Here is a 16,504-nt window from a genome sequence, read left to right on the forward strand (position 1 = left end):
GTCGATAAGATTGGCAGCAAGTGCCCTCACCCCTGAGCCATCTTGGAGTGGCTTCCTGTTTACTTTTTAAAAACAGAGTCTTCGTCGGGCAGTGGTGGTGCATGCCTTTAATCCCAGCACTTGGGAGGCAGAGGCAGGCGGATTTCTGAGTTCGAGGCCAGCCTGGTCTACAGGGCTACACAGAGAAACCCTGTCTCAAACACAGAGAAACCCTGTCTCAAAAAACAAAAAAAAAAAAAAAAAAAAAAAAAAAAAAACAACCAAACAAACAAAAAAACCCAACCAACCAACCAACCAAACCAGAGTCTTCTGTCCCAGGCTGTCCTAGAACTTCTGGTCACCACAGGCAACCCACTCTTACTCATTCTCACTTGCCATGGTGATATGGCTGTGGCCTCATCCCAAATTCACACTTCCAGGAGCAGCTCAGACCTGGCCCACCCTTGGTGGCGATAACTGTGACTCCTTCTTGGGTCACCCCACCCTCCACCTTGCCTTCTTCTTGGAATCCATTCCTGTGGTGTAAACCCCAAAACCAGTGTAGGCAAAAAGGAGACCTTTGGGGAGACTAGGTGTGGCTATCCCGGACCCGGGAGGCTCTGAGCTGGGGGCTGCCCAGTGCCCTCCCGAATCCTTGGGCTTTATTGATGCAGCGGGCCCCCAAGAAGGGACAGGGCCTCATTAGTGATGCATGTTGGGTGCCCTCGCCCTCCAGGCGGTGCAGGGAACTTTAGACCTCCGGGACTCGGTGGAGGCTGGAGGAACCTCTTGGAGCGCTACCGTGGCCAGCTGTCAGGGGTCAAGCGGCGCAGGGAGGCCGAGCGCCGCAGTGGCTCTGCCAGGGGCCTGGCAAGGAGCAGCGGGTAGGGGAAGGACCTGGGGAAGTCGCCAGAGGTCCCAGTGATTGGAGACAGTCGCTCAGCCTTGATGCTGACCGGAGGCGTCGGAGGGGAAGCCCCTCGGCTGGGGGGACCTTCTTCGCACAGACTGCGGGCACTGCTGGAGAGATAGGGGAAGGGAGACAGGAAGGAGAGAGGCACACAATATAGGTGAGAAGGCTACAGTAGGCCATAGTTCTGGAGTCCCCTCTAAATCTCACAACCCCACCCTCAGCCAGGTCCAGGTGAGTCTCGCTCCTGGCCGGCCGCCAGGGGGCACCCAACTCACACTGGCCGGGCAGGGTCCACCGTGTCCCTCATTGGTGGCCAGGGCGAGGGCTGCAAGGGGACCTGAGCTGAGTCTCCCGGGCTGCAATCTGCGGGCAGAGGCTGGATGAGCGGAGATCCTGTCAGTACTCCAACCCTCCCATTCCCGGACTTAGGGTTGGGGCGAGGGACCCCAATGGGCAGGCAAGTCAGAAAGGGTTGGGCGCACCTGCGGAGCCTGAAGGTAGGAAGGCAAAGCTACCCAGAGCGGGGCCCGGGGCACTGGGGCTCTGCAGGCCGCTGTACAGGCTCCTCTGCAGGGACAACATAAAACGAAAAACTGAGGCCGGATGTGACCACCTGCCTCCTTCCTTTCTCTCTCTCTCTCTCTTCCCTCCCTCCTCCTTCCCCTCTTCCTCCTCCATCCTCTTCCAACTCTCTACCCTCTCACCGAGGTGCCAAGCCCCCCTCGGGCACCAACTAGGCCAGGGGGAAGGTCTGGCCTCCGCCCATCAGTCGCCAGGTACAGGGGTGGGGGCGTCTTGCCCGCAAGGTGGCTCGGAGAGAAGATGGGGTGTCCCAGGCCTGGGGGAGGCAAAGACCCAGGAAGAGAGGGGCTGTCACCATCGAGACCAGAGCCCGGGGTCCCCGTGCCCTTCTGCCCTCCCCACGCTCCATCATGTCTCATGCTCCTAATGCTCACCCGGGGGTCGGAAGTGAGGCGGGCGGCTGTGGACAGACGGGGCCTCCCCCAGCCCGCCGGGATCACAGCCTGGGGTGGCGGGTGGGACCCGATAAGACAGCTCTGAGACCGACATTGCGGGGGCCACGGGCTGTGGACAGAGAGTGGGGAGAATGAGGCAGAGCGGGTTCTGTGCCTCAGACATCTCTGGGTCTCCACTAATGTCTAGAGCCAAGGGGGGTTGCCGGGTGGGCTCCATCTCAGCTGCATAGCCTGGTTCAAGGCTGAGGTCTCCCTCTGCAGACCATGGGGTGTCGGATCATCGGAGAAATTGTGGTAGGAAGACTTGTTTGCTGAACTGTTACTGTCCTTCGAAGCGCGGATCATAAAGTGCATTTCTCACCCACGCAGGACAAGACTGGCTTCCACGCGGGTGGCTCCCCTGTCTGGCCTTTTACCACTACTCCCGGAGTCTCAAACTCAAACTCTGTATTGGAAGTGTGTCGGGAGATTGGGGGCGGGGGGGGGGGTCGAAGAAGGAACAGGGAAGTCCTCTTACATAGATCCGAGGCGGGGGCGAGGCAGAGCCTCTGTCACCTCCCAGCGTCCTCAGCAGCTTCTCTCCAGGACCCTCTGGCCCCTCCTCCATATCCAGCTCGGGCCCATCAAGGCCCACGCCCCTCCTCTTCAGTGTCTGTGGGAACAACAGATGACAGGTGGGCCCTCCAATCTTTCCCGACTCCTAGAACTTGGTTCTCAGGTATCTGGGAGAGAAGACCTTCCCCCAGCCAATCTGCACAGACAGATACAGATGGGCGTGGCCTGCTTCAGATAGACCCCAGGGACTAAAACCACTGCGAGTTCCCCCAAGGTTCAAGTCCCTATAGTGTTAGAGGAAAGGATCAGGAACTAGCAGGGTCACACAGCGGCCGGGATGTTTCCGGGACTGCAGGTGGCTTCAGGTACCTGCAAGATATCCGCGTTCGTGCGGCTCTCATGCGGCTCGCTGTACTCGGTGTATTTGAGCAGCACCCGGTCCATGTCGCTGCTCGCATACTGGAAGAGGCGTTGCGCACTGTTGAAGATGATCAGCGCAATGTCGCAGTCACAAAGCACGCTCAACTCGTAAGCCTTCTTCATCAGTCCGAACTTGCGCTTGGTGAAAGTCACCTGCACCACGGCCGTGGAGACAGGGTTAAAGGAGGGCGTCCCCAAAGGGCTGCAGAGCGAGCTTCTCTGCTTCAGTTCCATCTGAACCTGGGAAACCTCTCTGTGTTTGCAACTCTACCCAAGTGTCCAGTTCCCTTCTGAGAGGAAGATTGGGCCCCAGAAGCAGAACTCACGCTTTCTGTCACACTCAGACTCCCCAAGGTGGCCTCAGGACTCAGACTTCTCTGCAAGACCATTTGACCTGCCCCTGCCCAGAATGCCACTCCCCCTGTAATGGTAATGCCACCTGGGAACTCACCTGCCTGTTCCTTTGGTCTAGAATTCGTGAGATCTGGATTTTTTTCCTCCCCATTGTGGGCAGCTGTGCAGAGTGGCAGTTCTGTAAGAGAGGGCAGAGGTAAGGTGTGAGCGGAACAAGGCCGACAGTACCCAGCCTTGATCCTGGTCCTGCTCACTTCAAGTCCCAGCATAACATAGAGGAGGACAAGATGCCAGGGAGAAGGAAGGAGCCACTTAATCCAGGCAGTCCCTACTGGGCACCGCTGGGTGTGCTACATGCTCAATAAATGCAATGCAGTGTGGAGGTCTGTGCACGTTCGTGCACTCAGGAGGCTGGGGCAGGAAGAAGCTGGGACGCAGGCTAGCCTCAGCCCCACAGGGAGATGGAGGGCATCAAGTAGTACATCACTTGCTCAAGTGGAAAGGACCATTCACGTGTGCTCTGGGCAATGGACACTGTGTGTGTGCATGTGTGCATGGGCACCACTCTGAGCATGCGTGGAGATACGGGACAACCTTCAGGTTCCCTCGGTCCACCACAACAGCCCTGCAAATGGAACTCAGGCACTCAGGCAGCCTTGCCAGGTGAGCCATCTCACATCCTCTTTTTTGTTGAGACAGGATCTATGTGGCCCTGGTTGTCCTGGAACTTGCTATATAGACCAGGCTAGCCCCAAACTCATACATCACCACACCCAGCTCCTTTCTTCTTTAGTGCAAAATTCACTATGTTAACTGGCATGACTATATGGCATACTGTGTGGTTTTCTATACTGTGTAATCATTACTCTGGTCTAATTCCAGAACATTCCATAGTCATCAAGGCAGTGGTTGTTCTTGCTCTCTTCTCCCTTCTCCTACTCCCTCTGCTTTCTGGCTCTGTGGAGTTTCCTGTTCTGGACATTTCCACACATGGGGTGACACATTATGTGGGCCTGGGGGCTCCCCACATTTTCATTATGGAACCTGGAGGGAGAGTGTTCTCAGACATGGTTTTGCTAAGTAGTCTAGGCTGACCCAGAACTCGAAATCCCTATCTCGACCTCCAGCGTGCCAGCAGAACAGATGTGGCCCGCACACTCCCTGAGGGAAAATACACTGCTGTGGTTTTTCTGCATGGGCCTGAGGAAAAGGCCTGGTGCATAGAATCACAGAAAACTCACCCCTGTTGGCCTGGTTTAGGCTGGCAGACCTGGGGACTGCACCAAAGGATCCATACGGGGATGTGAGGAGCCACTGGCCTCCCTGGTGGGGATCTTGGGTCTCCCTGGCAGGGCTTCCAGGAGTTCTAGACTAGCCTGGGCTATGGTGAGAACTTATCTTAAACACACAAAAGAAAACAAGGTAAGGCTTCTGAGCTGCACACGGGTAACACACCATGGTGTGAGCACTCAGTGGCTAAGGCAGGAGATTCTGGAGTCTAGGAGCTCTAGGCTAGTCTGGGCCAGTGTGGGATTGTTCCCGAGGGCAGGGAGGCTAGGGAGATGGCTCAGTTAGAAACACACTTGCTGTGCAAATGTGAGGGAGAGAGTCCCTAGCATTCCCCAAGAGCGCAAGTCTGCAGGCTCTGCACTGGGAGGCCCAGTTAAGCAGACCCCCAGGCTCTAAGCCAGCCAGTCTGGCCAAAGGAGCAAGATCCTGGCTTGGTGAATGACAGTGTCTCAAAACCATGACATAGGATCTAGGGAGACGGGTGGAGTGTGTGTAAAAGCCCTGAGTTTGAACCCCAGTGCTGAGCGAGACCACAGGAGGAGCATGAGGCTTGGTGGCCATCGAGACACAGGTTCAGTGAGAGACCTGAGGTACAGTGTGACAGAACGCACACGCACAGATACACAGACAAGCTCAGAAAGCAACAGAGAATGATATTCCACACCAACCTCAAGTCTCCAGATGTCACACACACACACACACACACACACACACACACACACACACACACACACGGAGCTCGGGTACGGACACTCACTGACCTAGGGCACTACATCTGCATGAAAGCCTGGACTCACAGAGACCCAGGCCAGGTAGGCTGAAGGCTGGGCCTGGGACACAGTTTAGAAACAAAGATGTAACTGACCATTCTCAGATGATCTGGATTTTTTTTTTCTTTGTTCTTTTCTTTCAATTTTTTATTTTTTAGGAGACAGGCGCTCTCCTGTAGCCCAGGCTGGCCTCAAACCTGCTGTGTAGCAGAAGCTGGCCCCCGAGTTGGGGATTGGGTAGCTCCAGAGCTCTTCCATAACAGAGAGGACCAGACAGTGAGGCTCTTACCCTCTTGGGGACAGTCCCCTCTGTAGACTAGAGGGCTACACAATCTCTCTTGCCTCACAACTGGCTGAGGCTCTCATTTGCACAGATACATAATCAAGGACCATGTCACCTCAGGGTCACATGTGCCTGCTGCACCCATCTCCCTGTAGGGATGGCTCTCTCTCAGCCTCTGCCCACTGACTTGAGCCCAGATAGACACAGCATATCCAGTGCCACCCCTGGCTGGTAAGGAGCCCAAAGCACATGAGAGCTGGAGGCCTCAAATGGTTCACGCCAGTGACACTAGCACTCCGGAGGCTGAGGCAGGGGACTCCTTGAGCCCTGGAGCTCCTGGCTAATCAGACCTACATAGCGGGGCTCAAAAAATAATATTAATCAAACATTGTGGCACTTCTTCTCAGCACTGAGAAAGTGGAGGCAGAGGATTAGAAGCTCAAGGCTAGACCCAGCTAGTGAAGCTAGCCATGGCTGCTTCCTAGTCCTCAAACCAAGTGGCCTGTCTGTGGCTCCCACCCCCTGGGAACCCTGTATACCCAGCAGTATAGGATGTTTCAGCTAGCAGAGGTGAGATGTTGTGTGCCCCTGGCTAGCCTCCACTGTCTCTGAGCTGGGGTCTCTGAGGTGAGTTCAAGCAGCAGCTTCAGGGTCATCAGGGGCCCTAGTCTGGCTTCTCTTACTAAATTTAACCTCCTTGCTAATTTTAACCCTTGGCCAGAACCAGGCCTTTCCCAGGGCTGGGATGTTGTTAAAACTCAGTCAGGTCCCTGGAGGCTGAAGAGGGGCACTGGACCGGAGGTTCCCCAGCCAAGATAACTCTGGAAAGGTCTTCTACTTCAGATCCCGTGAGAGCCGGGCCATGCTTGGACCTGAGCCATTGGGCTATCTCCCTCTGCCCTCAATCGGTGAGTCAGAGATGATGGTGAGGGGGAGGACCGAAGGGTGGGGTGCAGAGAGAAGGGATGTGGGGGCTCTCTCTGAACACAGACCCAAGGGCAGAGATAGGCAGTAACTTCCTAGAAGAAGGAAGAGCAGGTGCAAGGGCCCCAGCATGGGAGGGAGGCTGCAGGGGACTGCAAGGTCCCTGCTTCAAGCAGACGAGGTGATTTTAGTCGGTCACTGAGGACAGAAATCGGCTTTTTATTTTTATTTCTTGAGACAGGGTCTCTCATAGCCCTGGTTGTCCTGGGACTCACTACATAGACAGGCTGGCCTCGAACTCACAGAGATGCTCCTGCCTCTGCCTCCTGATTCTCAGACTAAAGACATGCACCACCACACCCAGCAAAATATACTTTTTTAAAAAGTTACTTTTGTTCCTTACTGTAGTTTGGGACAGTGTCTCATATAGCTTAGGCTGGTCCCACTCTTACATAACTGAGGATGCTGCAAACTCCATCTCTCTGCTTCCGCTTCCTGTGTGGTGCTGAGTGTGGAACCCAGATCTTCATGCATGCCAGGCAGGTGTTCTACCAACAGAGCCATAAGCCCAAACCCAGCCACACCTGGCTGCATTTACTTGTTTTCACTGTGATAAAAATTAATTTATTATTTCATATGTCTGTTTTGTCTGTGTAACATGTGTCTGCCCACCTGGGGTCTGAGGAGGCCCACATATCACACACAGTTGTGAGCTGCCACATGGGTGCTGGGAATTGAACCCAGATCCTCTGGAAGAGTAACCAGTGAGTGCTTTTTTTTTTTTGGTTTTTGAGACAGGGTTTCAAAAAAAAAAAAGCCAGGTAGTCCTGGCTGTCCTGGAACTCACTCTGTAGACCAGGCTGGCCTTGAACCTTAAACTCAGAAATCTGTCTGCCTCTGCCTCCCAAGTGCTGGGATTAAAGGCGTGCGCCACCACTGCCCGGCCCAGTGAGTGCTCTTAACCCTGAGAAATATCTTCAGCTCTCTATTTAAATTTTTTTATGTGTTTGAGTGATTTGGGTTTTGTTTTGTCGAGATAGGGTGTCACTACATAGACTAGACTGACCTTGAACTCACAGACATCTGCCTGCCGTTGTTTCCCTGGTGCTGGGATTAAAGGCATGACACCACGCCTGGCCTGTGCATGGGTGCATTTGCCTTCATGTATGTATGAAGCACATGTGTTCTTGGTGCCCTCAGGAGGTAGAAATGGAGTCATACTCCCTTGAATGGCTGTTACAGACGGTTGTGAGCTGCCAGGTGGGTGCTGGGCACCACATCTAGACCCTCGAGAAGAGCAGCCAGGGCTCTTAATCGCTCAGGGCCTTTTCTTTCCAGCCCCTAAATTTTTTAAAGAAAATTATTTTGTGGGGAGATACATGTCACAGTACGTGTGGAGGTTAGAGGACAACCTGCAAGAGCCGGTCGGGTCTCTTTCCACCCCATGGGTCCCAGGGGTCCAACTAAGGTCATCAGGATGATGACAAACATTTTTACCCACTGGATTATCTCACCAGTCCCAATAATTAATTAATTAATTAATCCATTTAGTTTTGGGACAGGGTCTCATTATATAGCCCTGGCTGACCTAGAATTTGCTATGTCGACCAGGATAGCCTGCAGCTCAAAGAGATCAGCCTGCCTCTGCCTCCGCCTCCAAGTTCTGAGACTAAGGGCACACAACCACCACTCCTAGCTTTTTATTTTATTTTACTTTATTTTTTGAGACAGCATTTACTATCCTCTTGGTTGGCTTGAACTCCTGATCCTCCTGCCTCAGGCTCCAAGGTGCTGGGATGACACTCAGACTCTCATGGGGAGGAGGCCAGGGCTTAGCCCCATCTGAGTGGCTGCCCAAGCATGAAGGCCAGCACCCACAGAAAGGGTGATTCCTCTCTTCCCTGGGAAGACGAGGTAGGGCTTACTGGCCAGCCAGGCAAGCTGAATCCCTGAGCACCAAGCATAGTAAAAGACTGCCTTAAAAAATGGAAAAGCCCTTTAAGTCCAGCCCTTGGGAGGCAGAGGCCAGGGGACCTCTACGGGTTCCAGACTGGCCAGAGCTACATAGTGAGACTCTATCTAAAGAATTGAAAAAGTGTGTAGTGTTGACTGAGGGAGACCCCTGCCCCCATGGTGACCTCTGGCCTCCACACAACACCTGAGAGAAAGCTGAGGCTGAGAGCCCTCCCCCCAGCCTCCCTGCACACTTCCTCTTAGACTCCCCCAGCGGACACCTTACCCAGAAATACATGAGAGAATGCAAATCTCCAATCACTCAGCACGGGCTGGAGACCCTTGTGGCCCAGGTGTGGAGCGGAGTGCGGAGGCGGCCGCCAGGGCTCAGCAGACCTATTTGTACTTCCATGCAAATTACCCAGCCACAGACGGACCCCACTGCCTCAGCTCCAGATGTTGGGGTGATCGGAATGTGGGGAGGAGGGGGCAGCACATTATGAATACGTTGGGCATAAGGAGGAAGCTGAGAGCTGGGAGGAGCCTTCCACACCCAAGTGTTGTCCCAGCGTTGTCCAGGTAGGGAGTGTTCAGCTGTGCAGTGATGGATGTCACCTGTCACCCCAGCACTGGTGGGGGGGGGTTGGAGGATCATGTGGAGGTCAAGGGCATTCAAGGCTACATAGGCAGTTGGAGGCCAGCCTGGACTACATGAAACCCTGCCTCAAAATTAATTAACTAACTAACGTGAAATTAAAAAATAAACTAAAATGCTTCTGAATTCTTTTCCTGGCTCATGACTGCCACAGGGACAGTGTCCATCCAGGCCAGACTAATGTGACAGGGAGAGGTGGGGCTGGGTCCTGGAGGAAGCACTGCCCACTGGTGAGAGCGATTAGAATGACACAGAGGAAAGCTCATGGGGACACCAGGGGCTGCTATGTGGGTGACCCACATACCCTGAGTGGGCCAAGAGCCAGAGTCTCAGGGCTGAGAACTAAGGGGGCGAGGTGCTTGGAAAACCAGAAATTCTCTGTGACAGACAGGGCCAGGGGCAGTAAATACATCTGCTATCCAAGCAGAGCCAGGAGAGGGCCTCATTTCCAGGGCAGAAGACTGTCAAACCTCATGAGCTGAGTGTGATCACAGGACAGGACCCACTCCTGGAAGAAGCTCCATGCACCAGTTATGACAAGCACACGCCCAGATAAATTAATGATGGTTAAAGTTTTGTTTTAAAGGCATTCTGTAAGCCCTAACTGTCTTGGAACTCATGTTCCAAGTGCCAGATTGACCTAAACTCAGAGATCTACTTGCCTCTGCCTCCTGGGATTAAAGCCGTGCACCGCCACACCTGGCTATGGATGTAATTTTTTAAAATTAAAATAAAATAAAACATGCCTCCCCACATACACTGAACCCTTCTGTCTGGTGGGATATGGTTAGGAAGTCGATCAACAAACTGCCTGAAAGGCTTCCAAACCACAAACTATCACATCTCTAGCTTGGTGAAGCCTCTGGGTCCCCAGGTATTGAAATGAGGGTGACTAGGAGAGACCCCACCTTCCCAATGACCTTCTGCCTCCGACCCCACCCCCCACCTGTAAATGAAAGCAGGTTAGAAACACTGTCTCCCCCCTACCCCAAGGGCTTTCGATTTGTCTTTCCTTCTCAGAACCCAACTTTGGACGTCAGGGCGCTGAGTGCCAGGCTATGTCCAGCTCCCGACTTGTTCCTCGTGATGGGCCACCGCGCTGCACAGGGACCCACAGCCCAGCGTGAGCAGAGAAAGCAGAAGTGAGAGGCAGGTGGGGAGCCAGGCCCGCGGGACACGCGGCCTCACGCAACTCAGGCTGCGGTTTCATCACCTGCTCCCAGGACTCCTCATTACGCTGACAGGAAGCGCCCCCTGGAAAGCCGGGACCCCTCCCCGCCCTCTCCTGGGGGCCCCAGCGACTGAGAGCGACCCCAGCTGTCCATCTCCCGACCGCTACAGCCGACGGCACGCCCCCTGCGGGCGGGGCCTGGGTCGGGAGGCGGGGTCTCGCCCATCACAGCTCTGGACCAAGCACCTGCCTGGCTGAGCAAGTGACTGTGACCAGATCCCCCGCCCCCTCCCCGCAGCAGCCGCAGCTTAACCACCGAAACCTGGTCAGTCTGGGCCGCCTGGCAGCCTAGCCCTTCTAGATGGCTTCGGGGTCACCCCTCCTCAGCCTCTGGGTATAAAGGCCGCTCGGAGAGGGAGAATGGAAGAGACTGCACTCACACTTGGAGAATACTCCATGGGTATATAGCACAATGGATCCCCAAACACTCTGGATCCCAGCCTATAAACAAACAAAGAATCTGTCATCCTGGAGCTCAGGAGGTGAAGCAGGAGGATTGCTTTTTGTTCGAAGCCAACTAGGCTAAATAGCGAGTTCCAGGATAGCCTGGGCTACAGTGAAATCAGTCTCACAAAACAAAACCAGAGATATCTGGAATTCACACCACTCTCCAAACATTAACTTTAACATGAGATCCACTACAGAATCTCTAAGAAGTGACAATCCTCAGATGCATGTGGCCTCCATCACAGACTGTCATAAACATAGCCAATCCCCTAAGACACAAAGAAACCCCCAAACACCCACATATCCTCCAAAGGTACATGAATCTCCCTCAATAGCTCTCACCTCCCCAGACTTATGCAGACCTCCAAATCCAGGCTGGTCTCCGTGACATGCAAGCATCCCCAAACACAGGTGGTCCTGTCCCTGAGGGGCTCCAACCCTGCTCAGGCTTCCCTACTGACATGGGTGCTTAGCATTTAGCATGAGGAGCTGAGAAATCTGAGCGGGTGGGACAAGCTTCATTTCCAGAATTCTAGGAAGGCCCCTCAAGGTCCCTGTGTTCATCACTGAGGAGACTGAGGCCCAATTAGGACCCCTCTGACATCTATTGGGTCTGCTCAAGGTGAGGGACACAGATGTTGAATTCAGAGGGACAGACACTGTATCAGGAGCCTTAGTGGCCACTGGCTGACTGACCAGTGCAGGTTCAAGGACCATCAAATCCTGTTCCAATTTGTTTTTTTTTTTTTTTTTTCCTTTTGGGGCCTGAAGATGTGTTGACACGGTGGGCCCTGTGTGTGCTACTTAAGCCCCGTGTTGGCGAGTTCTATGCCTTACCCTTGGTCTCCCTTTAAGGACCTCATGGCACACAACACAATCCTAAGGCCACAGACGACATGAAGCCAACAGTGGAAGACCCTGTTCTCATTCAGTTGGTAGTGTCTGCCTAGCATGCATGAAGCCCGGATTCTATCAGCATCACCCCATGAAAACAGCTGTGGTGGTGGACATCTGTAGTCCCAGCACTGAGGGTGTCCAAGGTCAGCCTCAACCACATAATAAGCTCAAGGCCAACCAAGGTTACATAGTGAGATCCTGCTTCAAAACATGAGCAACAAAAATGAAAAAAAAGAAAAAACCTACACATAACATAAAATTCAATTCTAACGGGGGTGGCGGGGGCGGGGGCTGGGAAGGATCGGTATGAGTAGGGTGTGGGTGAGCATATGGACATGAGGTTGAGCCCCAGGACCCACATACAAGCCAGGCAGATCCTGAGGACTTGATGGTGGGCCAGTCTTGCTAAAATGTCGAACTCTGGGTTCAGTGAGAGGTGCTATCTCAAAAGGCAAAGTGCATGTGTAGGTGTGGTGACCTGCCTGGACCCCAGAAGCAGGAACAGACTCATGCTTGGAGCTGAATCTTGCTGTCCCATGTTAGGGGCACCCAAGGCCTCCAGCCTTGTCCCCTGAGCCTCCACAGAGGCTGCAGGGACAGCCCAAGATTTCCTTCTTTGTTCCACAGAAAGATCTTCCTGTGGGGAATTGGTCCTCAGAGGCCCAGGCCTCCCTGCTTGGGAAATTAACACATCTGTCAGTACTGGGCAGAAGGGACTGTACCCATGGCCTCAAAAAGCCCCAAAGACATACCAGATGGGAACATGAGCTGAGGTGTGGGAGACATCCTGTGTCCTCTTCTGTATGACTAGAAATATTAGGGACACCCAGGCAAGGGGGTGGGCAAACAATGGGTTCCCCTCTGGCCACTCAATGGCAGATATATAACTGTGTCTGCCTGCAGGAGGTCTGTGTGGAAGGGATGGAAATAACACCACCTCTCTGGTGGCACATGCCTGTCATCCAGCAGTCTGAAGGTGGAGGTGGGTGGACCAGCTGCATGGTGAATTTGAGGGTAGCCTAGGCTGTATAAGACCTATCAAAAAGAAAGGGAAAGGAAGGGAAAGGGAGGGGAGGGGAGGGGAGGGGAGGGGAGGGGAGGGGAGGGGAGGGGGAGACTGAGGCATGTGACATGAGAGTGGCTTTGACAGAGGGTCCAGGAAGGCCTGTCTGAGGAGGGGTCTTGAGGATAGAAGGATGCCACCTAGGTCCTAGCCTGCCTGGTGGACAGTAGAAACAGTGCAAAGGTCCTGAGGAGGGAGACTGATGTCGATGCTGATACTGAAGCCCGCTCCTAACCAAGACACATGGCTGTCTTGCTACCTGCCTGGGGGAACTCCACTGCCTCAGCCAGGTTGGACAGGGTGAGTGAGGGCTGCAGACAGTGGAGAGCAAGGGCAGAGTACTATGGGAAGGTTATGTTGATTCACCTTTCTTGATGTAGTGCCTGTGGTAGGATTTGAAGCCGGGACGGCCCACATCAGGAGCAGCTGTGGCCTGGACTACCAGGGTTGCAGGTTGGGAAAGAAGAGGGGAGAAGCTGCCATTCACAGCTGTGGGGACGCCATGTCTTAACCAGCATTGTCGCTCCCTTCCTAGCCCTCACCTCACCTGGGGTGAACTAATAACTAAAGAAGAAGGTGTCATGGACAAGCAGCCCTCCCCAGCACCTCTGCTTGGAAACAGCTCACGGTATCTACTGTGACTGAGTGCCTACTGTGTGCCCATGCCGTCCACACACGTCCTCCCTCACAGAAACAGGGCAGCTACAAGAGACAGGGGTCCTCCTATACAGAGGGAGTGGACTTCCTCCTAGTGCCAGATGACAAGACTCCCAAGTTCCCAGCTAGGAGCAGGCTTGGGTCCCAGCATCAGCCTGCCACACTCTACAGCAATTCCTTGTGACGAGCTCGGAAGTGGGCTCGCAATCCAGGTCCCAAACTGTGTCAGGACAGAATGCATGTTCCTGGCAAAGCCAGTATGGTGGTACATGCCTGTCATGCCAGCTCTGAGATGCAGGCAGGTCAATAGTTCAAGGTCATCCTCAGCTACATAGCAACTTTGAGGCCAGCCTGGGCTACACAAGATCGTCTCAAACAAACAAAGCCCCCAAAGAAGCCAAGTTTGGTCTCAATTTGCCTTGCTGTGGTCACAAAGGCAGACAGACCGGGACTTCATGCAAGGTGGGTGCAGAGGCTATGCCCCCAGCCAGAGCTTCAATTCTCTCAAGGACCTGGGAGTGGCTTTGAGCTCTGTTTTTCTCCAAGAGGGCTGGATGTTCCTATCAGCCCTTAGGATTCTCTTCTGAAATCTAGCATCATAAGCTGGGCTGGTGGCTCACATCGGTCATCCCAGGTGAGGATCAGGAGCTCAAGGCCAGGCTGGGCAACTTGACGCCCTGGCTGAAAAAGTCAAAATTCTTGGGCTGGAGAGATGGCCCAGTGGTTACGAGTGCATGCCGCTCTCACAGAGGCCTCACGCTTGGTTCCCAGCAGCCACAGTGAATGGCTCAAAACTTCAGCTCCAGGGGATCCAATCCAGCTGTTTATATGTGTCCCCTTTCCCTGCACCATACATAGAATTAAAAGCGATAAAAAATAAATCTTTAAAACAAAAAGAGAAAAATCCAAACCAGTTTTCAGATGGCTCCAAGGCCTTATGTGTCCCCAAATTCTGCCCCTTTCAGGACAAGTTTTGTTCTGCTCTCAGCTAGGGAGTAGGTGACACAGAGTCTGGGGGGAGTTTTCAGAGGCCCCTGCAGCCTTAGCAATCAAACACAAAACACCGGTCCTGGATGGACTTGAGAACCTGCACACGTTCCTAGCATCCTCCTCAGACCCTCATTGGTAAATTCTAATTAAGTGTTCTTCCAGCTCCTGCCCACGGAAGACTCCACTGAACCAGGTTTGCCCACACCAACTGTCAGAACTCCTGTCCCCAGTCCCACAGGGCCGCAGTCCTTACAAGTTCCACACAAGCCGGTAGAGGCCTAAGTTGTGTCCGACCTCGGTCTTCATCTAGGGTTGGGGCCAGGCAAAGATGGGGTCACTATGTCCACTGCTCTGGAGACTGGGGCGGGGGCAGGACTATGAAAAGGACACTGCCTCAGAGAGGTCTGTAAGTTGTTCCTAATGAAGTTTACAAGGAAGGCAAAAGCATAGGGCAAGGGGTGGCCCCTCACCCTGTCTTCCGTGCCCATGCGTATGCCTGAAGGAAAACAGGGGCAATGAATGTCAAGTGGTGTGTACCCTAAGAAGTCTCAGCTCACAGATGTAGTACCATCACAGAACTGACCATCACCAAAACTTCAAACACAGCCTCAAGTAGGAACGCACCTGTGACCCCACATTTTGGAAACGGAGGCAGGAGGATTAATGAAAGCTCAAGACCGGCTTGGACTACACACAAAGACCCTGTCACAACCTCTCAATCCCCCTCTACCCAAAACAAATAAAACCACAAACACAACCACCCAGGGTACACATTTGTGATCTTGGCACTTGGGAGACCAAAGATGCACTGCCATGAGTTCTAGGTTAGCCTGAGCTGGGTTCCTCTCAACCCCAAGGTCTCAGGATATAGCCTGATTTAGGGCTCACTATGTAGACCAGGTTAGCCTGAAAAGATCTGCCCGACTGGGATTAAAGGTATGCAGCACCAACCATGGCTACATAGACTTCTAGGCCAACCTAGACTGTAGAGTGAAACCCTCTCTCAAATTGCCAACCGAAACTTCCAACAGTGGAGTGTGGTCACACTCTTGAGATCCTAGCACTTGGAAGGCTGAGGGAGGAGGGCTGCTTTGAGTTTGAACTACCCCTGAACTACATAGAGAATTTCAGACTAGCCTGGACTACAGAGCAAGACCTGTCTTAAAGCCCCTTCTCTCAAGAGAAAGAAGAAACCTTCAACAATTTAGTGGTCACACGCTTGTGATCCCAGGACTCTGCCGTGAGTTTGAGGCTAGACTGAGCTATGTGGTAACTTCCAGACTAGCTTAGGTTAGAAAAGACCCTACTCCGCAAACACTCCTGAAAGCTAGGCACCTAACCCTCAGACAGCACACACACACTGCCCTCTGCACCCCACCCGTCCCTAGACCCGCGCAAACCTCAGGAGTCCGGGAGGGAGTCCGGTCCCTGCCGGCCACACCTGCTGTGCACTGCGCGATCCAGGAGCCTACTGCTGCCTCGGCTCTGAGCACAGCGCCGGCCCAGCGGCAGATGCCTTCCCGCGCAGGTCCGCCCCCAAGAGCTGATTGGATGGAGGTGGATCATTTGCATAGGGAGGATACTTGGGAGTGTCCTGACTCCTAAGCGCTTCATGTTAGGTCGGGAGAAGATGCTGGGATCCTAAGAGAAGCAGGACTAAGAAGTGCACGCCCAGGAAGCTAAGGCAGGAATACTGCAGCTAGTTCCAGGCCAGCATGGGATACAGAGCGAGACCCTATCAAAAACAAAACAAAACAAAACAAAAAAACAGAGCATAGTGGCACACAACTTTAATTCCAGCCCTTGGAGAGGTATAGGCTGGTGATTGTTGAGGCTAGCCTGGTCTCCAGAGCAAGTTCCAGGACAGCCAGGGCTACGCTGAGAAACTGTGCCTGGAAACAAATAAACAAACCAAACACCATCACTACCATCAACAAAAACCAAAGGAAAGAGAAAGAAAAAAGAGAAAAAGAAAACAGGGTGGTGCTGGGCAGTGGTGGCGCACGCCTTTAATCCCAGCACTTGGGAGGCAGAGGCAGGCGGATTTCTGAGTTCGAGGCTAGCCTGGTCTACAGAGTGAGTTCCAGGACAGCCAGAGCTACTACACAGAGAAACCCTGTCTCCAGAAACCGAAAAAAAAAAAAAA

General features: G+C 53.5%; 1 protein-coding gene across 6 annotated transcripts; it reads right to left on the reverse strand.

The window, feature by feature from the left end:
- Positions 1-573: 573 nt before the first annotated feature.
- Positions 574-15,873, reverse strand: Mef2b (myocyte enhancer factor 2B). 6 transcript variants are annotated; one of them, XM_076914334.1, is made up of 9 exons: positions 15,759-15,873; positions 3,296-3,376; positions 2,794-2,997; positions 2,387-2,521; positions 1,849-1,978; positions 1,597-1,730; positions 1,375-1,459; positions 1,168-1,255; positions 574-996 (listed from the first exon to the last, which is right to left on the reverse strand). In XM_076914334.1, the coding sequence occupies exons 2-9, from the start codon at positions 3,347-3,349 to the stop codon at positions 777-779; spliced, it is 1,050 nt and encodes a 349-aa protein (XP_076770449.1). In that variant the 5' UTR covers positions 3,350-3,376; positions 15,759-15,873; the 3' UTR covers positions 574-776. The 6 variants fall into 6 exon arrangements, with proteins under 6 accessions (XP_076770449.1, XP_076770445.1, XP_076770448.1 ...); XM_076914330.1 differs by having other exon boundaries at positions 574-999; XM_076914333.1 differs by lacking the exon at positions 15,759-15,873 and adding an exon at positions 10,061-10,243 and having other exon boundaries at positions 574-999.
- Positions 15,874-16,504: the final 631 nt, after the last annotated feature.

Source organism: Arvicanthis niloticus, chromosome 16 (assembly GCF_011762505.2).
Source record: "Arvicanthis niloticus isolate mArvNil1 chromosome 16, mArvNil1.pat.X, whole genome shotgun sequence".
Taxonomy (NCBI): domain Eukaryota; kingdom Metazoa; phylum Chordata; class Mammalia; order Rodentia; family Muridae; genus Arvicanthis; species Arvicanthis niloticus.